A 27,779-nucleotide genomic window follows, 5' to 3' on the forward strand; every position below is an offset into this window, starting at 1 on the left:
GTGCTGCTTTGCAAAATTTTTTCACACATCAGGGCAATTTGTCTAAACATAAAAATTACCTTGCATTCTCCTCCATAATGTGTTCCCTTAAGGGTTTATCTTTCTCATTCTGCAGTTGCAGCCCTAAGGCTTATTTCAAACCTCTATTCAGATATCTTAATTTAGCTGGAATTAGAAATTTCTTTCTATTCTGAAACATTTTGGGCAATAATGGCTTGAGTGAACTTTTTCTTTCAAATTAAAGTATGCTAAACCTTCTTGTACAACCTCTAAACTCTCCTCACAATAGTTATTTGACAATAATTTCTTGATCCTGTGAAATTCTCTCTTATCAAAGGAAACAGTTAATACTGGCAATGCAGTACTGTGCTCAGGTGAGTGTGCTGTGCAGGTGACCTGTTGCAGTCCATGTGGTGAATGTGCTCCCACATTGTCTTTAAGAAGGGAGTACTATATTTTCACCCAATGATAATGAGGGAACAGTGATATATTCCCAAGTTACGTTGTTGTGTGAAAGGTAGTGATGTTGTTACGTGTCTGCTGACCTTGCTCTTCAAGTGGGTTAAGGTAGCAATTTTGGGACAAACCTTACTTAACTGTTCCACTGAAGAGTCATACTCGACTCAAAATGTTAACTCTTTTCTATCTCCACAGAAGCTTTAATTTCAGATTGCCAGTATTTGCAGTACATTGCTTTTATTTATATGGTTGACCTAGTTCAGTTTCTGGTCAACAGTATTGACAAATGCCTGAACCATATGTTGATAGTGGGGAAATGCAACAACAGTGATGTCATTGAATGTCAAAGGGAGCTGGTTAGATTCTCTCTTGCTGGAAATAATCATTATTTATTAGGTGTGGTGCAGTACAATGATAACTTACTACTTACAATCCCAAGCCTAAGTCTTACCCACTTATTGTTGCATATGGACTCAGGATCTGAGGAGTTTGCAAGTGGTGCTGAATATTATGCAATCATCCGTGAACACCCTCATTTCTTACCTTATGATGTAGGGAAAGAGATCGGTGAAGCAATTTGAAGGAACTTGGCCTAGGGTTTCAGTTTTATGATGTTGCTTGACTGTGACCAAAAATCCTGAATTGAAATTCTCATTAGCTATAGAAAGGACCAAGATTAAGTGAGGGGACAGAAACTGGTTTCACTCAGGAAGGCTACATGGGGAAATCCTAGAGCAAAGACTACATTGACTAATTTTCTTCATTCATTTCGCAAAAATCCAGACTATAAGAATTGAGAATCCGGAGTAGTTGTGGGTTTTTGGCACAAAGACAATGAATTTCATTAGTGTCAGTAAAAGCCTTCAGCCATCCCACAATTACTTTCTGTGGATGAGGATGCTTTCCTAAAGAGAGAATACACTACATTCAAAGAATTTGAATGATGGCATAAAACCATAGAATTCCATGGTCTTTCGGTAGCCTGGTGTGGCAGTCTCTAAGGGGCCCCCCCCGTGTGGCCTCAGCATGGATTTCTGGCCTCAAAATGATTCCAGAGCAGTCTCCCAGCCTTAAGGTGAGGCCCAGCGTGATCTGAAGTCAAGGCCCAGTGTGGACTAGAGGCTAGGTGCCTGCATTTACTAGATTTGAAGAACTATTATTCTGAACTTTTTATTTCCTTATTTTTTGAATCTTTTCTCCCTAATAATTTGCACTTTAGAATCTGAACCTAGATGCCTTTGTACTTAAAATAGCACCATAAGTGGTGACTTGTAAACTTTTTGCTATACTCATTTGAGTATGTGCACAATAAGGATAATTGTGATTCTAATTTTATTCCATTGTGTCTACACTGAATTTGCTAGATTAACCGGAGAATAAACCCAATTCCCTACTCTCCCTTTAGCTCTACATCTTTAAAATGAAAACTAGAAATAAATTTTAAATGAGGCCCTCTACCTCATCTGACAGTACTATTTCAGGCTCCAATAATGCACTGTGCAAATGAATTTCTAACAGTTCTCCTATCCTTCTGCAGTTTTGAATTGTTGATATCATTATCACTGACTCCCCAACTAGAGGAAATAATCTTTCACTAATTCCTTTATCAAAACTTTACAATTTAAAAATGTTCCATTATACTTTCTTTTATATGCTGCTCCACTACAAATCATCCCAGGGCCTCAAACCTCTCATAACTAAATTCCCATCCTAAGTATCTTGCTGGCTTGCTAACATTGTTTTAAGAGGAATTATTCTAATTAAAATTAAGTTTGGGAAACTAAGTTTCAAATTAATTTCTGCCATACTTGGACCTACAGCACCAAACTCTCAGAAATGTGAAAGCAGCTTATTGCAATTTTAAGATTGGGCCAAGTTATTTGTTAGGGTGATGCAAAGGAAGTCTATACTAGACTTGAGCTGTATATTACTAAGGAACCTTACTTTGCAACTATAAATATTTTTAAGAGTGCTCAATGCCAGATATGGAAATATATGAGAAGAATACCTCATCTGCCATCTTGGGATCCTTCAACCCACATGGCATCAACATTGACTTCACTAGTTTCCTAATCTCCCCTCCCCCCACCTCATCTAACCCTCCAACTCAGCACTGCCTTCTTGAACACTCCCACCTTCCTTCCCACTTATCTGCTCTACCCTCTCCTCCAAACTATCAATATTGCCCCTCTCCCAACCTGGATCTATTGTCTTCTCAGCTACCTTCCCCACCACACTCATAGTCCCCGACCCCTCCCCCTCCCCCCCCCCCCACCTTGCCCCATATTCCTGATGAAGGGTTAATGCCCGAAATGTCGATTCTCCTGCTCCTCAGATGCTGCCTGACCTGCTGTGCTTTCCCATATATATGGGTCAAAAAGTGTGGTGCTGGAAATGTTGTATTCCTGAATATTAACATCTTTCAAGCAGTTTGAATATAGCACTTCTCATTGGGAGAAGGAAGAAATAATTTTCTGTGAGAAACACAGATTTTTATGTAATAATTCTGACTGCTTTCGCTATTGTGGCAGCTTAGTTTGGTTAGTAATACAGTCAATACTCCCTCAGAACTACACGATCAGCTGCACCTTCTTTTGGAAAGATTTGGTTTAGCATCTCATTCAATGTGGAGGTCAGGACCCCAAATGAGACTGCAAGCTGAAATGTTGTGGTCACAAGTTTAGAAGCAACAATGACCACCATGATTATAAACACTGCCCATCTATCTACACTTGTTAACAGCGCATTATTAAACAACAATCAGGAATGGGACCTATGAATGGTCTTCATTTTCCCTACATAGAGGTGCTGAGGCCAACTGTAGCTTCCTATTGCTGATCTGGTCGAAATCAAAAGGCAACAACTCATCTTCTGTGGAGATTGGAAATGGTTTTAATGACCATCAACAATTACATTCTGTTCCTGACTTTCACAGCTATACAAACCGACCGACTCCCACAGCTACCTGGACTACACCTCCTCCCACCCCGCCCCCTGTAAAAACGCCATCCCATTCTCCCAATTCCTTCGTCTCCGCTGCATCTGCTCCCAGGAGGACCAGTTCAAAATACGCACAACACAGACGGCCTCCTTCTTCAAGGACCGCAATTTCCCCCCCGACGTGATCGACGATGCCCTCCACCGCATCTCCTCCACTTCCCGCTCCTCCGCCCTTGAGCCCCGCCCCTCCAACCGCCACCAGGACAGAACCCCACTGGTCCTCACCTACCACCCCACCAATCTCCATGTACAGCGCATCATCCGCCGTCACTTCCGCCACCTCCAAACGGACCCCACCACCAAGGATATATTTCCCTCCCCTCCTCTATCAGCTTTCCGTAGAGACCACTCCCTCCGCGACTCCCTTGTCAGATCCATACCCCCCACCAACCCAACCTCCACTCCCGGCACCTTCCCTTGCAACCGCAGGAGGTGCAACACTTGCGCCCACACCTCCCCCCTCACTTCTCTCCAAGGCCCCAAAGGAAACTTCCATATCCGCCACAGATTCACCTGCACCTCCACCCACATTATCTACTGCATCCGCTGCAGCCGGTGTGGCCTCCTCTATATTGGGGAGACAGGCCGCCTACTTGCGGAGCGATTCAGAGAGCACCTCTGGGCCACCCGGACGAACCAACCCAATCACCCTGTAGCACAGCATTTCAACTCCCCCTCCCACTCCACCGAGGATATGCAGGTCATTGGACTCATCCACCGCCAAACCACAACAACGCGACGGTCGGAGGAGGAGCGTCTTATCTTCCGACTGGGAACCCTCCAACCACAGGGGATGAACTTGGACTTCACCAGTTTCTTCATCCCCCCTCCCCCCACCTTGTCTCAGCCGAATCCCTCCAGCCCGGCACCGCCTTCCTGACCTGCAGTCTTCTTCTTGACCTCTCCGCCTCCACCCTACTCCGACCTATCACCCTCACCTTGACCTCTTTCCACCTATCACATTTCCAACGCCCCTCCTCCAAGTCCCTCCTCCCTACCTTTTATCTTCTCCTGCTGAACACTCTCTGCTCATTCCTGAAGAAGGGCATGTGCCCGAAACGTCGAATCTTCTGTTCCCTAGATGCTGCCTGACCTGCTGTGCTGTTCCAGCAATAAAGTTTCAGCTTTCACAGCTATACTCAAGCAAAACTATATACCATTCTGCAAAACTATATACCATCATGCTGTTTAAGCCCTTTCCACCATTTACTATGATGATGACTGGTTTTCACCTCAACTCCACTAATCTGCAGAATCCCTACATCACTTGATGTCTTTAGACCAGAATTAAAAATCACACAACACCAGGTTATAGCCCAACAGGTTTAATTGGAAGCACACTAGCTTTCGGAGCGACACTCCTTCATCAGGTGATAGTCACCTGATGAAGGAGCGTCGCTCCGAAAGCTAGTGTGCTTCCAATTAAACCTGTTGGACTATAACCTGGTGTTGTGTGATTTTTAACTTTGTACACCCCAGTCCAACACCGGCATCTCCGAATTTAGACCAGAAAGTTTTGAATATCAGCCTCAAATACTCAATGGCTGAGTGTCGACAGCATCCAGATTTCAAAGATTCACATTGCTTAGTGTAGGCATTTCCCATCTGAAGAATGGCCTGGCAGACAAACTTTTGTCAAGCAGCCAGCATCAAAAGGAGCTTATGAAGCATTATTGATTACAGAGACCAGTTAACAAATTGCTTGCTTACATTGCTTGAGCAAACAATTTTCAGTTGCTTGTTAATTATTTACTATCTTCTACTTTCAAAATTAAAATGAATAAATACATATTATTACAAAATCAAAATTTAAAAACAAAACTTGTTTCCAAGGCCATTTTGTGAAAATTGGGCATGAAGTCCCAAAACACAGCACTCCTTACAATACAATTTATATAGCACTCTCAGCACTTCTCAGCTCTTGGTAAACCATCCAAGCTGCTTATCTAACATTTTTGCTGGATGAGGCAGAAACATTGGGAGTACTGAAGCCTTTGTCGCTGAACCTGGATTCTTAGCTACCAACACTCCATACCTCTTCCTAGCAACAATCTGAGTTTAAACCAGTCTGTTTGTAACCCTGGTGTCAATGTGTGATACATTTACATCTGCAGCTGCATATTCGTAGCATCATTTAAGCTGCCTATTATCAAACCTGTAACATTGTTGACTTTGCCTTCTGCTGCTGCCAAGCCCTCCATTCATGGATTCATTTTCCTTCTAAAGTTCAAATTCTATTCAAATGCATGGGTGAGCATGGAAAAGTAAATTGATACCGTAACAATAATGTCACTGGACTAGTAATCCAATGATGCCCATATCCCATTGAAGAATAAAGTAAAACATCAGGTTAGTCTCTACACTATGTAAATGAGTGCACTCAGATTTCAGCTGTCAGTGTCTTAACTTACACCATAGCCCTTTCCTCTATCACCTGTGTTTGTTGATTTACTTTGGCTCCTTAGTCAAGCATTATTTTGACTTCAATATTTGCATTCTTGTTTCCAAAGTCTTCCACAAACTCATGCCTCCCTATAGCTGTAATCCCTTCCGGTCCACAATTCTTTGAAATATTTGCACTCTTCTGGATGTAGGGTTGCTTGCTGAGATGGAAGGTTCATTTCCAAATGTTTCATCACCATACTAAGTAACATCTTCAGTGAGCCTCCAGACAAAGCATTGCTAATGTTTCCTGCTTTCTATTTATATGCTTGGGTTTCTTTATGTTGGTGATGTCATTTCCTGTGATGTCATTTTCTATGATGATGTCATTTCCTGTTATTTTTCTCAGTGGGTGGTAAATGGGATCCAAGTCAATGTGTTTGTTGTTAGGAGTTCCGGTTGGAATGCCATGCTGCTAAGAATTCTCAGGCGTGTCTCAGTGTCCTAGGATGGATGTGTTGTCCCAGTCGAAGTGAGTAGTCTCAGACTGCTCAGACCCCTTGGCATCATGGTAGCCCACAATCCCACCAATACACTAAAACAGCAGCCAATGAACTTGAAAGACCTTATACAAACAAGCAAAACTAATGTCATTTACAAAATACTGTATATGAACATCAACTAGCCACAAAATGACATGACCCTCTCTCACTAGTATCCCTACATAAAGATAAAGGAGGACACCATTTCATTCAAAACTAGGGGTCATAATTTTAAAGTGAGAGGAGAAATATTTACAAAAGGTCATTGGGGCAACTTTTTTTTTAAAACACAATGTTTTGTGTACACCTCTCACAAGCTCCTCAATCATCTCAGGCACTAACTCTACAGCAGACCCCACAATTAAGATGGAGTCCACGCTCTCAGCCTGCACTCAGGATACAGCAGTACAGTTACGGGACATTGCCAAAACAGGCAAGGCGACACCATGTACATGCACACCAAGAACAAAAAACTTGGCATCACCACCAGCAGTAGCCAAGCCCACACTTGCCCCACGGTGGAAAATGTTATCACCATTGGAAAGTCGATCGTCAACTTATTAGATCACAGCCTTCAACCGGAAGAGATTGAAGTTCTTGGCAGGGGTCTCAATTTCTGCCCCACCACCAAAATGGACCCCATGGGTCTTGCAGTAACACAGAGGAATTTATCAGAAGAATGAGACTCCGGAAATCTTTCAAGATGCCACCAGTGATCCCAGTGAGACCACTGCGGGACCAGAACAGTCATCACAGGGATATGTAGAGGAGTCAACTTGGACCCTACCGGAGGCCCGCTGCCCTGGGCTTGACAGGTATGTTCAAACTCAACTCAGGAAATATATTAATGCCAGATTCAGTAGCCGCACCAACAAGGTAGAGCAAAACATCACCTGATCACAACGCAATGCCATGCTCTCAAAACCAATCCCATTGTCATCAAACCAGCAGATAAGACAGAAGCCATCGTCATTCAGAATAGAACAGATTACTGAAAGGAAGTGTACCGACAACTGAACAAGTAACACTACAGGCAACTACTGGCCGATCCGACCAAAGAGCACACTGTGAACTAAATACATTGATCAGGACTTTGGATCCAGTCCTTCTGAGTTTCCTACACACCCTCAATCCACATACTTCTCGTGTAGATGACTTCTACTGCCTTCCAAAAGATACACAAAACCAACACACTAGGACATCTCATTGTATCAGGCATTGGGACCCTGTGTGAGAACCTCTCTATGCCAAAGGCATCGTGGGGCAGCATGGTGGCTCAGTGGTTACCACTGCTGCCTTACAGCACCAGGGCCCCATGTTTAATTCTAGCCTCAGGTGACTGCATGGAGTTTGCACATTCTCCCAGTGTCTGCGAGAACAATCCAAAAATGTGCAGGTTAGGTGAATTGACCATGCCAAATTGCCCATAGTGTTAGGTGCATTAGTCAGAGAGAAATGGGTCTGGATGGGTTACTCTTCGGAGGGTCGGTGTGGATTGGTTGGGCTGAAGGGCCTGTTTCCACACTGTAGGGAATCTAATCTGATCTTGAAACCCATTGTACAGGGGACCCCCAACTTCTGTCGTAACACGACAGATTTCTTACAGAAACTCAGCACCAGTTGAATCGGGAACATTCCTCATCACAATGGACGTTTCAGCACTCTACACCAGCATCCCCCACAATGATGGCATTGTGGCAACAGCCTCAGTACTCAACACCAACAACTGCCAATCTCCAAACACCATCCTACAACTCATCCACTTTATCCTCGACAATAACATTTTCATCTTTGACAACCATTTCTTCATCCAAACACATGGAACAGCCATGGGGACCAAATTTACATCCCAATATGCCAACATTTTCATGCACAGGTTCGAACAAGAATTGTTCTCTACGGAAGACCTCCAACCAACACTATACACCAGCTACATTGACGACATTTTCTTCTTCTGGACCCATGGCAAAGAGTCACCGAAAAAGCTAGTGATATCAACGAATTTCATCCCACCATCAAACTCATCATGGACTACTCTCTACTATCTGTCTCATTCTTGGACACATGCACCTCACTCTACCGCAAACCCATGGATAACCTCACAATGCTACACTTCTCCAGCTTCCATCTGAAACATATTAAAACAGCCATTCCTATGGACAAGCCCTACACATATACAGATGAGGAGGAGCATGACAGGCACCTGGAAATACTGAAGGATGCCCTCATAAGAATGGGGTACGATGCTCAACTCATCGATCGCCAGTTCCAACCTGCCACAGCAAGAAACTGTAATGACCTCCTCAGGAGACAGACATGAGCTGCAACCGACAGGATACCCTTCATTGTCCAGTACTTCCCAGGAGTCAAAATACTACACCATGTTCTTTGCAGCCTGCAACGCATCATCAATAAGAATGAGCACCTCGCCAAAACATTCCCCATGCCTCCACTTCTCGCCATTAACCACCAAGCCTCAAACAGATCCTAGTTTCCAGCAAACAGCGTGGCCTTCAAGACAACACCATACAATCCTGTCATGGTAGGCGCAAGATGTATCAGTGTGAACATGGATACTACCATTACGTGTGGGGATGCCTCCCACTGTGTACATGGCAGGTACTCATGCGATTCAGACAACATTGTCTATCTCATACGCTGCAGGCAAGGATGCCCTGAGGCATGGTACATTGGCGAGACTAAGCAGAGGCTACGGCAACAGATGAATGGACACCACACAACACTCAATAGACAGAAGTGTTCCCTCCCAGTCAGAGAACACTTCAGCAGTCTGAGACTTTCTACCTCAGACATTCAGGTGACCGTCCTCCAAGGTGGACTTTGGGACAGATAACAAAATGGCTGAGCAGAGGTTGATAGCCAAGTTTGGTACCCATGGGGATGGCCTTAACCGGGATCTTGATTTCATGTCACACTACAGAAGCCCTTCTTCAGGCTTATGCCCGAAACGTCGATTCTCCTGTTCCCTGGATGCTGCCTGACCTGCTGCGCTTTTCCAGCAACACATTTCCAGCTCTGATCTCCAGCATCTGCAGACCTCACTTTCACCCCACTACAGTACACACACTCTTACAGACCCATACTCTCTCTCAGATTCTCTCCCATACGCTCACACATAAATTTCCACACTCGCAGACTTATACCCCTTTACACTCACACGTGCACACACTCTCACAGACACGCATAACCAAACCCTCCCCCCAACACACACCAGTTTGTGGCGTGAATTTGTACTTGCAGAATTACATTTGATTTTGCTCAAAAACCGCATGAATCCATGTAAGATTCCGTAAATCCATTTTTTAGATTAGAATGATCTGAACATTGTGGCACAGACAGTCTCACACAGGGCACTTCACACCTTAAATGCATTATCTGGGCCGACGTGACACCAATTGTTAAAGTTCACTTAAAACAATTCTGCAATTTACATATGAAAGAACTGAAACCAACACGTTCATTCTAAATCATGAGAGACTTAAACAATCCAGATCTTTTTTGATATATAATTTCAGTTACATTACACTGTAAACTTCTGCTATAAATTCTATGTCATACAATCTTATAGTCCACAACCACCTGATGAAACAGCAGCACTCCAAAAGTTAGTACTTCCAAATAAACCTGTTGGACTATAACCTAGTGTTGTGCGATTTTTAACTCTGCCAGAGAAAGTGGTGGGTGCAGGTACAATTACATTTAAAAGACATTTGGATATGTCCATGTATAGATTAGATTAGATTAGATTAGATTAGATTACTTACAGTGTGGAAACAGGCCCTTCGGCCCAACAAATCCACACCGACCCGCCGAAGCGTATACCAGCCAGACCCATACTCCTACATTTACCCCTTCACCTAACACTACGGGCAATTTAGCATGGCCAATTCACCTAACCTGCACATTTTTGGACTGTGGGAGGAAACAGGAGCACCCGGAGGAAACCCACGCAGACACGGGGAGAATGTGCAAACTCCACACAGAGAGTCACCTGAGGCGGGAGTTGAACCCGGGTCTCTGGTGCTGTGAGGCAGCAGTGCTAACCACTGTGCCACCGTGCCGCCCATAGGAGAGGTTTGGAGGGAAATGGGCCAAGCACAGGCAGGTGGGACAAGTTTAATTTGGGAACATGGTCGGCATGTACTATTTGGACCAAAGGGTCAGTTTCCATGCAGTATCACAGTTGTAGTAGAAGAGAGCATCAAGAAATATAGAGAATGACACTTAACAGCAACTTAGCAGAGCAGACTGTATTGGCTGAATGGCCTACTTCTTGCCGTTGGTGGTTGAGGATTTTCCATGGAAAATGCACCAATTAACAATGACCGACAGCTAACTGCTGAGATGTATTTAACTTTATACTATGCAGGTTGACCGATTGGTTAGCTACCTGGTTTAAATTAAACAAGGTTTAAGAGTTAATGGTCAGCCATCATCTAACACTTTCCATGACCATACTTCAAGAGTCCACTTACGAACCAATATAAAATGTTGCTATATTTTTATTCTCATTAATACCGTACTCTGATGAAAACTTTGTCAAAAAGAGTCTTTTGTCAGCAATACTCATTCCACCAAATTCCTATTAAGGTAGAGGTTTCTACAACCTTCCTGTGGAAATGTAATCAGTGCACAGAATACAAAAACCCTCAATTGTTCATGTAATTTATTGGGTCTGGGTGGTTTTATTAACAAAGGTAAGAAGATGGCAAAGTTACTTTAATTATGAAATCAGTTAAGTATTTAAAAAGGAATATGCAGAATATGGGAAAGGTAGAAAAACAGAGGATTAGCACACATTGCCCCTTACATGAGTACCACGGGGTAAATTGCTTTTTTTGGCACTGTAATTTGGTTGACAATTTCAGAAATTAGAATATATCACGACAAATGAATTGGTCATACTGCATAAAAGCATCTATCATTTGGCTTTGGAGAAATAAGTTGTAATAGTATTATTAGAAATCCAAACAACTTGACAGTTCAGAGATGGCACATGTTAACAAGAAAAAATAAAGTTTTACTTCAGCTGTCTGCTTGTTATTTGTTCATCATTCCTGATGAAGGGCTTTTGCCTGAAACGTCGATTTTACTGCTCCTCTGATGCTGCCTGAGCTGCTGTGCTTTTCCGACACCACTCTAATCTAAACACTGCTCGTTATTTAAGACAGCCACCTGCCAGACCACAGCACTGGAAGAGCTCCAATTCCTCAACAAAAGCTCATTCTTTAGAGTGTGGTCCAGGTGAGGGATCATTTTTATGCTAACCTGGGAGTTTGCCCTCCTTGTCCAATTACTAGAGGCTACATGCAACATTATTATTTTTCCCCAGCTCAGATCAGCTGACTCAAATGTAGACTGAAGACATAACATTTTCGGGTTGGCACAGCTAAGCAATTCAATGTCTCAATGGGTTGAGTTAACAGAAGAGCTGCAGAATGACATTTCATGTTAGTGCAATTGGGGTATTCTCAAGTTTCGAGCAAGGTTGGAATACGTATTGATCCCAAGCAGAGACACAGTGCCCTTTAATCTTGCTGAATCCAAAAGTCCAATTTCAATACCTGGAAAAAAAATTACAGTTTTTTGCTAAAGCCACAGAATATTTTTTCTTTAGGGATGTGATTCATGACAGATGGCTCATACATTTTAAAGTAATTCACAAGCATGTTTAGATCTCATTTATTTTAATATATACAAAGACAGAAGCTCTCACATTACATTTAAATACAATACCATCAACAGAAAAGTCTATCAGAATCAGATCCAAATTAGTTAGATTCAAAGTTTATTAGAAGTTACAGGGAATTTATGACACTACTACCTTTCAAATCTCTTCTATATTTAGGCACCAGTTCAAGAAATAAGACTTCTAAGAGTCTTTCAGGTAACGAGACCTTGCAGAATACAGTCAATACACATCAACTTATTGCACCGTGGAATCAACTTACATGTATACTGCGAGTTCAAAGGAACAAGCCATCTTCTACTGCCATTCAGACACTTGCCTTTTTACTATCCAGCTGTTGAATCAGCTGCTCTCTTTTTCAAGGGGCAGTCTTCCTCATTTTATAGACTGTTAGTGTTCCTCAGTACTTTAGCTCAAATATCACAGTAACACAAAGCTGTGCTAAAGAATATGGATTCCGTGACTGAATGCAGGAGTTAATTGTTCCAACTGAGCTCTTACCATTAATGCTCACTGAACAGCATACTGTTTCTGCCCTCAACACTCCATTTCCCGGAACCAACTGAAAGCGCTGGGATATTTTGGTTTTACAGATGAAAACACGATGTAATAGTAATTCCCCCATACACACTCTACCATACACTTGCTGTGAACTTTGCAAAAAGATCTTCCAATAACAAATTTCCATACAGAACAGAAAATAAGAGTCACGAGGTTCTTGAAATGCTGTGACCATTTGTCTCTGTTACAGAACTGTTTGAAACACTAGACTGGCTTCCGTGGTCCATCTGTGATTGCTCAAAGCTAGTGTCATTACCATGCACCGGCAAAAGCCCATAGGTCTCACTATCTTGTGTGGGAGACATGTCCTCATAGTCAGTTTTACTAAGAGCCACCTCTTCATTCTCAGTTGTACAATAATTTAACATGTTATGGTCTATTTCTGTTTGAAGATCAACACTTTGTGAAGATACTACTTTTTTGTTTTCTTCAGAACTTGCACCAGGTTGTATATGGTCAAGGGCATTAGAATCATTTAATAGATCCTCAGTATTTGAGCTGTCATTGCATAATGGCTGAATCATGTTGCTGGAGCTCTCGGTGGGTGTATTCCGTTCTGGAGCTGCAATACCTTCTGATATGATAGCAGCAGTTTCTGCCACCCAATTCAGATCACCACTTAACGGTGTAACCTCAGAGCCTGGATTCTGCATACGGATAGGCTGAATGCTGTCAGCCAAGCTGGGAGTACCAGTAAGTTGGGGTGCATCAGTACCTGCTGTAAGATGGTTGCCTGGGTCAGTGGGGCTTGGCTGTGTGCTATCTAGTGCAGTGTTATTGTTGAGGTTGTCCTGGAGTGTTGTCTGGTTAGCCTGGCCAGCCTGTTGATTCTGCAGCAACATTTCCTGAATGCGAATTTGCTGAAGGATGGCAGGCAGCTCATAGTGATGGAAGAAGTAGATCATTGAATGCTGCGAGGAGAAAATATATCAAATTAATGAGATGTTGTAAACAACTCAAATTTTACACCAGGTCTCTCTTTGTATACACACAACAGAACCTGGGAACAAATACAACACAATGCAAGTGAACTACAGTAGTCAGCAATTAATATCCTGCCCTTAACAAGTGATTGTCCTTTGCTTAACATAAAATTGTAATTTATCAGCTATTTAGGCTTCTGCATGTAACTGCACCTGACATTTGGATGTTCTTTTCAAAGGCCATTAGCTACCTACTTGTTATAGGACTCAGCATAGTTGACTCTTGACTTCGCCCTGTTGATCTCCCTTGTCATGTGGCACGAGTAAGAGAGCTCACTTATCCAGTCCTGACACAGTTCACATTCAGAGACAGTTTCTTAGAGCAGCGCATTCTGGAAGCGACCACAGACTAGGCAATATTAGACTTGGTATTGTGTAATGCAACAGGATTAATGAATGAACTCGGAGTAAAAACAACTCTAGGCAGCAGTGATTATAATATGATTGAATTCAAAGTTTGGGAGAAGATTTGTAGCTCGGGTGCTCGTTGTTGTGGTTCTGTTTGCCAAGCTGGGAGTTTGTGTTGCAGATGTTTCGTCTCCTGTCTAGGTGACATCCTCAGTGCTTGGGAGCCTCCTGTGAAGCGCTTCTGTGATGTTACCTCCGGCATCCACAGATTCAATCAATAAGCACATCGACCTGGACCCAATATACCGGCCACTGCAGTGGACAGCCGGAACTGACAACCGGAAGCGGCAGGTACAAATCACTATAAATGCCAGAGGAAACATCACAGAAGCGCTTCACAGGAGGTTCCCAAGCACTGAGGATGTCACCTAGACAGGGGACGAAACATCTGCAACACAAACTCCCAGCTCGGCGAATGGAACCACAACAATATGATTGAATTTTACATCCACTTTGAAAGGGAGAAGAATGAATCTAAGACTAGCATTTAAACTTTATAAAGGGCAATGATGTGGACATGTGTGGTGAAAGGGTTAAAATTGTGTCCCAATACATGTGTGAATCTAACCGGAATGGAGGTGTTGCTTAGTCCAGTGTGAATCTTATTACACACCTCCCCGTGTGAATCTTCTTATCTGTATGTAACCAGAATGGAATGTGTTTTTTAGCCTTGCTCTGCTGTTCACATGAATGTTTATATCTGGAAAAGAGTATATCAGCTGGAAAAGTCTCCAGTTCGGTGAGTCTGCTCCGGGGTTACGTCTAACCGCCGAGCGTGGGTTGTTGGCAACCGCTCTACGAGAACTGACGGCTCCCAGTTCCGGTAACATGTAGAGTGAGTATAAGCCAGACCCGTTGTAAGTATGAGACCTGGTTGTGGCGACGCTGCGGGGAATAAAATGCTCATATTCTAGCAGACTCGCCTCTTGGTCGTTTGTTCTGTGTCAGACTACTCTCCTACGAACCTGACCTTGAGAATTTTTTACAACATTTGGCGCTGCGAGCAGGGTCAATCGCAATTGAGGAGAGATTTTGATACAGAACAATGTTTTGGAAAAAGACTAAGAAACCAGAAGAACAAACTGTGGAGGTCCCGACCATCCCGGGATGGCATGGACCGTGGCATGACGTGGCAGTTTGTTTGAGAAATGGTGGGGGACGACCGGAGGAACCCCAGGGTCGCTGCTGTCCACCCTTGAGAGGATCCCAGTCCTGCCGAAGAACCCCTTGCCTGGGGTACAGCGGAGGATGTGGGCATGTCCAAAAAGCTGAAGCGGAGTTAACAGAATTGAATGGGATTGAACTGAACTGAACTGAGTGGAACTGAACTGAATTGAACTGAAGTGAATCAAATTGAACGGAACAAAATGGAACTGAGCTAAATTGAATTGAAATGGACGGAACTGAATTGAACACAATTGAATTGAACTGAACAGACCTGAACTGAGCTGAATTGAACTACACTGAATTGACTGAACTGAAATTAACTGAAACGAATTGAACTGAATTAAGCATAATGTAACACATGTATTGGGCCAAGCAGTGGAATGTGGTGTAAAATTATGTCCCAATACATGTGTGAATCATAATGTAACACATGTATTGGGCCAAGCAGTGGAATGTGGTGAAAGGGTTAAAATTGTGTCCCAATACATGTGTGAATCTAACCGGAATGGAGGTGTTGCTTAGTCCCGTGTGAATCTTATTACACACCTCCCTGTGTGAATCTTCTTATCTGTATGTAACCAGAATGGAATGTGTTTTTTAGCCTTGCTCTGCTGTTCACATGAATGTTTATATCTGGAAAAGAGTATATCAGCTGGAAAAGTCTCCAGTTCGGTGAGTCTGCTCCGGGGTTACGTCTAACCGCCGAGCGTGGGTTGTTGGCAACCGCTCTACGAGAACTGACGGCTCCCAGTTCCGGTAACATGTAGAGTGAGTATAAGCCAGACCCGTTGTAAGTATGAGACCTGGTTGTGGCGACGCTGCGGGGAATAAAATGCTCATATTCTAGCAGACTCGCCTCTTGGTCGTTTGTTCTGTGTCAGACTACTCTCCTACGAACCTGACCTTGAGAATTTTTTACAACAACATGAAAACTAATTCAGGTGAAATATACTAGAATATTAAGATAAGAGATAGATCAGTAGAGAAGCAGTAGACATTTAAAAGGACTATTTCAGAATATTCAGGACAAGGACATTCCTACAGCAATGAACAATTCCAAGGGGCACCCACATCAGTGTTTAACTAAAGAAGTTAAAGAGAGCATCAAACTTGAGGAAAAATCATATAATTACGCAAAGGTGAATATATGGTCAAATGACTGGCCAGAGTACAAGGAGTGGCAGATAATGATTAAAAGGTTAATTAGAATAAGTAAACTACAGCACGTCAGAAAGTTAGCTGCAGCTTTAAGAACAGGTAGTATGAGTTCCTACAGACATCTAAAAAATCAAATTAGTACAATGAACGTTCATCTTTTAAAGGATGAGAATAGGGAGTTAATAATGGATAATAAACAAACTGTGGATGTAAAGAATAAGTATTTTGTTTCTATTGTCACTTGAGAGGACAAAAAAAATCCCAGTAACACCATAAGTCATGACGTTGAAAGAAGATTATAACCACTAGGGAAGTGGTATTGTGCAAGTTGATGGACTTGAAGTTTAAAAATTCACTGGGTCCCAATGGACCTCAACATAGGAACTTAAGAGGTTGCTAATCGGGTAGAAGGTATGTCAGCGTGAATTTTCCAAAATTCATTAAATTTCAGAAAGGTAACACTCGTCTAGAAATAGCAATGTAAGTCCCTTTATTCCACAAAGAATGGAGACAGAAAACAGGAGACTACAGGCCAGATAATATGGATATCTGTTAGAGAGAAAATGCCAGAATTGATCAGTAAGGAGGTTACAACTGGACATGCTGAAAATGTCAAAGTAATGAGGAGGAATCAGACCGGTTTCATAAAATAGAAATTCTGTTCATTCAATTTATTGCAATTCTTTGAAGGAATAATGTACTGTGAATAAACATCAATATCTTAATATTCTTAATGCACTTTATTTGGATTTCTAGAAGTCTTTTGACAAGGTTCCATATAAAACGTTATTGTGCACAGTGTAAGCTCAAGATGTAAAGCATAAAATACTAACATGGATATGAAATTGGCTCGTTTGCCGAAAACAGCGTATGCAATAATGGGTCTTTTAAAAGATTGAAGGATGCAACAAGTGGGGTCTGGTAGAGGTCTATGCTGAGTTCTCAACTTCTAAAAATTTTATAAATTACACAGATGAAGGGATTGAGGACACAGTGGTTTAAATTTGAAGATGATATAAAAGGTAGGCAGGAAAGTAAGCTGTGAAGAATATATAATAGGGACGCAAACTGATGTAGATAGGTTAAATTGGTTAGCAATATTCTGGCAGATGGAATATAATGTGGTAAAATGTGAAGCTGTTCATTTTGGCAGGTAGAATAAAATGCAAGGGATCACTTAAATGGAGACTGAGTGGAATTCCAAAGTGCAGTGGGATCCAGATGGACAAGTACTCAAGTCACAAAAGGTTAGCCATCAAGCCCAAGACGTAATCGGGAATGCAAATAGGATGAATAGAATTCAATTTGCATTTAGACTGGTTAAATCAAATCACTAACAACACAATGGAGGAGGAATTCTTGGAGTGTGTGAGCTGGTTATTTGGATCAATACAATGAGGAACCAGCTAGAGGACAGGCCAACCTGAACAGGGTACGGCAATAAGAAAATAATAATTGACAAGAGTGACTGTAATGTGATAGATTTCTCCATTAAGATGGAGAGTAACATATTTGATTCTGAGACTTGAATCCTGAATCTAAATACAGGAAACTATCATGGTTTGAGGTAAAAGCTAGCTAAGCTAAATTGGGGAGGGTTACAGAAAGGTAAGGACAGAGGACAGAAAATGGCAAACATTTAAACAGTGCATGGAACAACTGTTCATTCCTATGTGACACAAAAGCAAAATAAAAAAGATAGCCCAACCACAGCTAACAAGGGAAATTAGGAATAGTATTAGATAAAATAAAAGGGGCAGACAAATTGGCCAAAGACAGCAGCAGGCCTGATGACTGGCAGCAGTTTAGATTTCAGCAAAGGAGGACAAAGGGATTGAGTAAGAGGGGAAAGATAATGTACGAGAGCATGTCTGTGGGGAAACATGCAAACTGGCAGCAGAACCTTCTACAGTTATGTGAAGAGAAAAAGATATGCGAAGACAATTGTAGATCTGTTACAATCAGAAACAGCAAAGTTTATTGGAAAACAGATGGTAGACAAAATAAATTCATAGTTTAACTTGACACAAAGGAGGACACAAACAACATCCCAAAAATGTTGAGGAACACGTGGTCTAGAGAGATAGAGGGACTAAAGGAAATTAATGTTAATAGGGAAATGGCACTGGGAAAATTGTTGGGAATCAAAAGCCAACTCCTTTCCAGGGCCTGATAATCTAAATCCCAGAGTTCTCAAGGAGTAGCCCTAGACATAATGGATGCATTGATGGCCATCTTTCAAACTATGGATAGGAGGGTGGCTAAAGTGACTCCACTATTTAAAAAAAGTAGGTAGAGAGAAAACTGAAAATTACACATCAATTAGCCTGACATCAGTAGTAGAGAAAACGCTGCAGTCCATGATGATAGATTTAATATCAGGCCACTTGGAAAACAGTGACAGGATTCAACAGTCAGCTTAGAATCCATACGGTGTGAACACAGATGCTTTGGCTCATCAAGTCCACACTGACCTTCCAAAGAGTAAGCCACCCAAACCCAATTACTCTACATCTACCTGGCTAATGCATCTAACTTACACATCCCTGAACACTATGGGCAATTTAGCATGGCCAATTCACCTAACCTGTACATCTGTGGATTATGGGAGGAAACTGGAGCACCTGGAGGAAAGCCACGCAAACACGGGGAGAATGTGCAAACTCCACACAGACAGTTGCCCGAGGTTGGAATCAAACCCGGGTCTCTGGCGCTGTGAGACAACAGTGCTAACCACTGAGCCACCGTGCCACTCCATGAATTTATGAAAGGGAAACCATGCTTGATAAATTGATTGAATTTTGCGAGGATGTTAACTAGTAGAGTTGGTAAGAGGGCACCAGTGTATGTGGTTTACTTTGATTTTTATTAGGCTTTCGACAAGGTTCTATATACATTATCATGTAAAATTAAAGCATGTGAGATTGGGGGTAGTGAATGGACATGGACAAAGAAATGGCTGACAGACAAGAAACAAAGAGCAGGAACAAACGGGTTGCTGAGTGGCAGCCAGTGACTAGTGAGGTACTGCACAGATCAGTGCTTGGGTCCCAGCTTTGCACAACATTAATAATTTCAGTGAGTGAACTAAATGTAATATGTAATAAAGTGTATTTTGCATATGACACAAACATGGTTGGGAGGCTGAACTGGGAGAAGGTTACAGAGATGCTTCAGTGTGATATGGACAAGTCGAGTGAGTGGGCAAATGCACAGCTGATGGAAGTATAAATGCAAAGTTCCACTTTGATAGCAAAAACAGGAAGGTGGATTATTGATTGAATGGCAAGATTGTGAAAGGAGGTGGTGTATCAAAACCTGGGTGTCCTTGTGCATCAATTTCTGGAGGTAAGCATGCAGATACAGCAAGTAGTGAAGCAGGAAACATATGCTGGTTTTCACAGTGAGAGGATAATAGTACAAGAGCAGGCATAAATTGTTGTACTCGTACAGGCCTTGATGAGGCCACACCTAGAGTACTGTGTATAGTTTTGCTCTCAATAGTGAAGAATGGATGTGCTGGCTTTGGAGGTATTGCTCTGGGATGGCACGACTGACGCCAAGTATCAATTTGGACAATTTTCACTGGAGTTTAGAACAATGAGGAGGGACCTCATTGAGGTCCTATTATACTATCTTAACGCGACCAGACAAGATAAATACAGAAAGGATGTTTTACGATGACTGGTGAGGCCAGAACCAGGGGTCACAGCTTGGTCTAAGTATATGGGGCAGACTGCTTAGGCCTGAAGAAGTAAAATGTCTTCATCCAGAGAGTAGAATCCTTTGTCAAAAAAAGTATTTGAGGCCAAAATATTGAAAAATTTCAAGGTGGAGACAGATAGGGCTAAAGGGCCCAAAGGGCAGGGGGAACATGATACTGAATTGGATGATCAACCATGATCATATTGAATGGAGCAGCAGGCTGGAAGTGCTGTATATTCCTATTTTCTTTATTATGAAAGGAATAGAACATAAAAATAAGGACATTATGTTGCTTTAGTTACACACAGAATTGGTGAGACCACATCTTGAATATTTCCCGTTTGGTCGTCTCAGTTAAAGAAGGATGCAAATGCATTGGAGGCAGTTCAAAGGAAGTTTATTAGATTGTTCCTGGAATGAGTTGTCTTATAAGGAAAGAATGGACAGGCTGGGCTTGTTTCCACTAGAATTCAAGAGGGGTGATTTGGTTGAACATGATAAGATCCTGAATGGTCTTGACAAAGCAGATGTGGGATGATTGTTTACTTTTGTGGGTGAACTCAGAACTAGGGACCAACGTTTTGAAATCAGCTGCCCCCTTTTGGGGCAGAGGTGAAAGAAACCCTTTTCTCTTGAGGGTTGTGTGATTTGGAACTCTGCTTCATAAAGTGATGGAGGCAGTGCAATTTAATATCATGAAGGTAGAAGCAGGTAGATTCACATTAGGTAAGGGAATAAAAGGTTACTGAGGATAAACACGAATGTGGAATTCTGAACAAATCAGCCATGAACTTATTGAATGGTGGAGCAAACTCGAAAGGCCAAATAGCCTGCCTACTTCTGCTCCAAATTCTCATGTCCTTTCTCTTTTCAGATATTGTCTGAACTTTTTCATACTTGCAGTTTTAATTTCTTTAAGCATTCAATATTTACTCAGTCGTCTTTTTTCAAAAGCAAGGATGGGGACAGAAAGTAGACAGTGTCACACAAATGCTGGTATCTGAGAAAAAAAGTGACAAATGTTCTAAACTCAAGTCAGGAGAAAACTGACAGCTATTCAATCTTCAATCTATTCCAGCTAATCTCAAAAATCTTAGCACAAAAGAATCTCCCAAACTACTCACTGGAAGACAAACATGCCTTGCCAAGCATGAAATCATTATCAAGTCCTGCTCTGCTCTGCTAGAATTGCTCATTAATAGATAATTCTCAAATACAAAGATAACTTCACTGAAATGTGTTCTTCAACTTCCTTTACCCTCATCTCCAAAAATAAATGCAAAGAAATTATGGACTGAGATCAAGACCGCCTGATCAGCTGTGTTCAGGTTTTCAACTAGCCCACCAGGCAAAACATCCTTTGAGAATATCTGCTAAGATAACCCTAAACCTACACCTTTCTCTAATCTCATTCCTATGTCTCGTTCTGCACTTTGAGCTCAGCTTGTACACAAGATGTGCTTCTGCTCTCTTTATTCTATTCCAACTATGCTGCTACTCAACTTCTCCTAGTCCCATCTTAATATTTTTAAACAGTTCTTCCATTTCTTTTAACTTTGCTATTAAGAAGCCTCAAAAATACAACTATTGATGTGAACGTCCTTGCAAAATCTTAGCCCATCTCCAAATAACCCAAAAACATTCTCCTTGAAAGTCTGTGAACATGTACCAGTGCCCAAAGTCACAAGTGGCATCTTAAGTGACCAAGAAAAAGGGAAATTATTCCTCCTCATTCTTCTCCAACTGTCTGCAGCTTTTAACATAGTTAACCCACACAATCCTCTTCCAATGCATTGCCACCATCGTACAGGTGAATGGAACGGCTCTAACAGCTGGTCCAAATTGTACCTAGAGAATCAAAACTCCAAGATCAAAGACATTTTTCATCTGTTTTCTGTTCTTTAATCATCTTGTGTCCTTATTAGTATATTATCCCAACTCCATCAGCTCTTATGCTCCAGGTAAAGTTAATGCACAAGAAATGCTTTTTAAAAATCCAAATAAAACCACATCCATTGCTTCCTCTTTGCCTATACTGTTAATTAAAACATACGATTTTTCGAATAGGATTTCTCTTTCATAAAAACCATGAAAAAAACACTGCCTACTCCTATAATTTTTCAAGTGATCAATTATTTAGTAACCTGATGATTGATGTCAGTTTAACTGGTTTCTAGTACCTGCCTTCTCTTAGCAAATATAAGAAGGTTACCTTTCAAAACACTAAGGCCATGCCAGAATCAGGGAACATTGGAATGTGAAAAGAAGCCTGGGATGTAGGCCTCAAGTCTAGGGATTTGCTCAATTTTAGAACCACTAAATTCATGAGTACCTTTTAATTTATGAATATTAATTTCCTCACACATTAGATCATTGTTCCCTATCTTTTTCTGGGATGATTTATGTGCTTACCACTGAGAAAATAATCTCCAAAATATTTGTTTAATGGCTGTCATCTCCTTACACCCCATTGTAATTTCTCATGTATCAGTCTTTAAGGGATCAATATTTACTTGCTAGTATCTTTTTATATAGTTGTAGAAGATCTTTCTCCCTCCCATTTTTAGGTTTCTTGCTAGTTTACTATAATTTTTATTTTCTCACGTCAATTTCCTATCCTTCACTGTTTTCTAAAAATCTCCCAGTCATCAAGCAACATTTTAATCTTCTTACTTAAATCTGATACTATCCTCAACTTCTTTAGTTAGCCACGGAGAAATCATTTTTTCTTCGGAGATTTTACGTCTCAGTACAATGCAAGTATCAATACATTCAAGAGTGATAGGGAGAAATTTGGAATAAAAATGAAGAACTCCAAGAACATACCTGAATAAAGAGCCATGACGTCACCAAAGCCAAACTACTGTACTGCCCATTGAAGCGATAATGGTAGGCATAAAAGGCAAAGTGATACAAGTAAAAGAATCTGCAAAAAAAATGTTTATTCATAAAATTTTGGTTGAAGGACATACATTAACTCATCAAATAAATTTGTTAAGATACATACTTCAACAATATACACACAAAATCCAGAGACTGCAGATGAAAAAAACCTCAGTTTTTCCAGCCCTAAAACATTATTTTGTACATTGGTCCAGCTTATGATCATCTAAACAACAGATAACTAGGACCTGGGACCCCAAACGAAATGTATCACTTCAGAGTTGTCAGGGTTTGTTCTGATCACACCAATGGTGGGATTTGGCAGAGCTGATAATGGAGGGTCTAACAATTGGTCTTGGTGCCGTTTGGTTATGGAAGAAATAGTCAGCCATAGTCCCTGTTTCACATCACTGCACAGAGACTTTGTGCATGTCCACCAGAGTGAAGTACTCTAACTGGCAGTCAAACATATACACCAATAATAGGTATTCAGGCAAGGTTTAGAGACCAGCTTTCTTGCATTCATACTCCAATAAGGACAATCAGGAGAAAAAGTGAACCAGAACTGGGAGAGAATTTATAAGTTCCTAAAACTTCAATCAGGATGGCATAAACAGCAATTGTAAAGGCAAATGGAATGACTGAATTGTACAGACTTAATTGATACATTTTGTGTTTGTTTTGAAGAACAATTCAAAATGGACCTTACTGCACATTTTTCTTCACATTGCTGATGCTTTTCTCTGCTTTCAGTACAGTTTATTTAGGAATGCTGAAACAAATGGCAACCTAGTGGTTTTGGTGTATTGATTTTCTTGCTAACATTCTAGACTCCAAAAGCCTGTCAAGCCATCCATCAGATTTTGCATTTTTCTTTTAATAGCTAACAACATTTATCTATACCATTACAATATAGTTTAGTGGAAGGTCCATATACAAGTTCAAAAACTACCATGTAAAATGTGCTGAACTTTTGCCTGTGGGTCTGTTGTAAAAACAAGCAACCTTAAATAGGAGGGCCATGCCCTCAAGCATGCTATCATTGATAGAAAACTTTGCACCGTTTCCACCCTTTCTCTCTCTCCTCCTTTAATAGAGTGAGTCTAACCAAACAAATAATAACAGATAAAAACTAATATTAAAAATGTTTGAAGTCATAGTACGTTCAGGCATGGATATTGATTAAACACCCACCTAAGCCAGTGCCGTTTGCTGGTGTTAGTATGGCAACAAATTGCATCGTACTGGTCTGCAAGCCAAACTATTAGAATAATATAAAATGCCGTCGTTGTGTCATTGAAGAATTCAGACATTATGGCTTCCATCCCTGGAGGAAGAAATTTTAACAAATATCAGGGAAAATGCATCTCAGACAAGGCTGCTCATTTAAAATGACTGACATTCTATATTAAAATTAAAAGAACCATCCTTTGTAAATATTACAATTCCAAAACAATACTTGCAAACATCGCAATCAGAGATTTAAAAGCAAACACAAGTCAGTCAGTAAGTTATGGACAAGAGTGCATTGAATGAAAAATAAATCTCTTTTATACTTTCCAATGCAACTCAAAAGAAATCTCAGGTCCAAACTGTTATTAATGTATGTATGCCTTATTTTCCCCTTGACCAGCAGAACAGTTGTCTGGCTGCGGTGTGACAAGCACAGAAAACTCACCCCTGCTGTGCATCCATTTCCCAAAAACAATGTGAATTTAATTTAGCTTGCTTTTCACAAATTAGTTATTTTGTCAAATTCTGTACATTTCCACAAATGGCATGGTGTTGTGAAATCTCCCATTTTAGAACATTTCAAAAAGACACAACATTTTTAGGTGACAATAAAACAGCTTACCTTTTAATACAATTATTAAGCAAATGACTGGTAACTAAAAACACTGGGGTGTGGTTCAAGACATCAATAACCAATTCTGCAAAATTTTCTTAGCATAAAGTCTTCAACAGAAGTAGCAAAATTAAACAAAACTGGCAACAGTAAACTAACATAACGAAATGATCAGCAAACAAAATGAGGAAGGAACAAGGATGGAGATAATAAGTGATCAAAATAAACAAAGGAAGAATAGAAAAGAAGAAGCAATCCCAAATTCCACTGCCAATGATGAATTGTAGAAATAATTTCCAAAGCAAACCTAGTTACTTTGCAACAAAAGGAGCATATTCTTTTGTAGTTGCAATCTTTTGGAATTATTTAGGCATATTTTGTAGATATCTGGAAATTTGGGAAGGATTAAACTAGTAAATCTAAAATGAATAATTCAGGATAAAGCCACACAATGACCTTATATTAAAAATAATTGTCTTTTAAATATATGCTGTTTGGGATTAAATCATACAAGCTTACACAATTATTACATTCAAGTTCATTCATTAGATGTTAAACGTTTGAATCATCCCAAGGATGCAATATATTTTTTGTTGTATGCAATTATTCTTTCTTTTCTAATTATTGTAAACATTGCAATACATTTCCTTGCTCCTATCAGCCCAGCATAACTGGGGGGAAAAAAAAAAAGCCATTCTTGTGAATGCTAACAGTGTGCTCTGTTACCAAGGGAAAATCCTGCTCACTTACATTACTGCTCAGCCAAAGTGTCCCCCATAAATCCATTTTAAGGAAGGCTAAAAGGGTGCCATCTAAACTTGATGGGAAGCAATCTTGCACTGATGTCAACATTGATGGGATAATCGTATTAGAATCTCAAGGTGGGTTTGCAGCTTCTATTAGATGCTCATCTTTTGAAGCACAAACTTGCCATTTGCATCAAGTTGGCCGGATGAAGAATAAAAACACATTGTAGATGCAGAAATAAATGCAGTCTTCTATTTGCACTACAACTGAACTTTTAGTCGATGCGTTGAGACCAGTTAAGAGTCATTCAACCTCTGAAGACAAAGTATCTATTAATCCGTAACACTTCTTTGCGGAATTGATCAGGTAAGCAATGTTGAGATCCATGCCGGAAGATCTTCACTCCAATGCCAATTGATTACTTTCATGCATGCACTACATGCAATAGCTACTATGTGAAGATAGGAAAATGACAGGGAGACTATAGGCTCACAACAATTCCACCAGCTCCTGAACATGAGCTTAATGGCAGATTGGACTGAATGCAGACAATTCTTGGTTGAATGGTTTTTGGATTTATTGCACACAAGTATGTTTACTACTTCGTTACAGATATCCAAAAGCTCTGATTTGATGCTTTCTGGAATGATACTTGAGTGGATTTGAATGTGGTGCATGACTAATGGAATAAGTACTTTCTCTTTTTTATTAAATAAATGCTAGCATAGGATGATGACAGTTGTTGAGTAAGGCAGTCTTAATCTCTTTGAAAAAAATCCAATACCCTTAGATTGCAACTGCTGGTTGGACTCCCCAGTCATCGGAAACTTATGTCCTGCACTTGGACGGTCTAGTCCTGTTAGAATTTTATAGATTTCCCTCACTCTTCTAAACTCCAGTGAACAGACAAACTAACGTCCCTTCATACATCATTCTTGCCATCCCAGGAAGCAATATGGTAAACCTTTTCGCACTCCCTTCCATAGACACAATATTCTTCCTCTGATAAGGAGACCAAAACTACGCGCAATACTCCAGGTGTGGTCTCACCAAGGCTCTACACATTTGCAGCAAGGCATCCCTGTTCCTGTACTCTAATCCTCTCATTATCAAAGCCAACATACCATTTGCCTTCTTCACTATCTGCTGCTACTGCATGCTTACTTTGCATGACCGGAATGACTAGATTACAAAATATGGAAAGGTTTGACAGGTTGGCTCGTAAGCGCTGAATTTTAAAGGAGCAGGAGATAACTTGATTGAAACATGCAAGATCCTAGGGCTACCTAATAGGATGAATATGAAGAGGATGTTTCCTCTCAAGGGAATATCTAGAACTAGCAGCTACCGTTTAAAAATAAGTGGTTGGCCATTTAAGACAGCGATGAGGAGAATTTTTTTTCTTTTAGAGGGTCATGAGTTGACAGAGCTTTCTTCCTCAAAGGGTAGTGGTAGCAGAATCTTTTAACTTTTTAAGGGTGAGGTAGATAGGATCTGGGTTAAAAACAAAGCGGGTGAAAGGTTATAGGATAGACCTGAGGTATCAAATTGCCCACGCGTGCTCCTAATTTGTATGTTCATATATCGAACAACTAACAAGAAAATTAATTATCCAATGCAATAATTAATTATATCTTCAGTTCCATTGGTATCTCAAGTTATAAGGATTACTGATAGGCTGATATATAAATTCCAGTTATGCTATCCACTAGGACATTTATCCTCTAAGTAGGTGTCACCCCCATCATGATTTGGGTCTCAAACAAAATGTTAACCTGTCTTTGTTTTAGACACTTGCTGTATATTTCCATCAATCGCTGTTTTTATTTCAAACTTCTTGAACTTTCCATTTTTTTATTGTAGCTATTAAGATATATACTAGTTTCAGAACTGCAGATGTACAATTGTCCTGTAATGGCCACAGTGCAATGCACAGTACAAGTCAGCATCACAGCATGTTATTTTACTCAGGTCTGGTAGTAATTTCAAACTTAGAGATAATATTTCATGTGCTTAGGAGGGTTAGTCAACATTGTGGTTAGCATTGCTGTCTCACAGCGCCTGAGACCCGGGTTCAATTCCCGCCTCAGGCGACTGACTGTGTAGAGTTTGCACGTTCTCCCCGTGTCTGCGTGGGTTTCCTCCGGGTGCTCCGGTTTCCTCCCACAGTCCAAAGATGTGCAGGTCAAGTGAATTGGCCATGCTAAATTGCCCGTAGTGTTAGGTAA

The 27,779-nt window shown here is 40.9% G+C and overlaps 1 protein-coding gene across 2 annotated transcripts in view; it reads right to left on the reverse strand.

The window, feature by feature from the left end:
* Window positions 1–12,070: 12,070 nt before the first annotated feature.
* The window catches only part of tmem259 (transmembrane protein 259), a 56,896-nt gene continuing 41,187 nt past the window's right edge, over window positions 12,071–27,779 (reverse strand). For both annotated transcript variants that reach the window (XM_043721021.2, XM_043721020.2), the window contains exons 9-11: window positions 24,153–24,285; window positions 22,902–23,001; window positions 12,071–13,565 (exon numbers count right to left, since the gene is read on the reverse strand). In XM_043721021.2, the coding sequence (XP_043576956.2) occupies window positions 12,801–13,565; window positions 22,902–23,001; window positions 24,153–24,285 (998 nt within the window). In that variant the 3' untranslated portion in view covers window positions 12,071–12,800. The remainder of the gene's footprint in view (window positions 13,566–22,901; window positions 23,002–24,152; window positions 24,286–27,779) is intronic.

This window comes from Chiloscyllium plagiosum, unplaced genomic scaffold (genome assembly GCF_037043375.1).
Source record: "Chiloscyllium plagiosum isolate Xiang-an unplaced genomic scaffold, Cpla_swu_hap1 HiC_scaffold_28, whole genome shotgun sequence".
In the NCBI taxonomy this organism is placed as follows: domain Eukaryota; kingdom Metazoa; phylum Chordata; class Chondrichthyes; order Orectolobiformes; family Hemiscylliidae; genus Chiloscyllium; species Chiloscyllium plagiosum.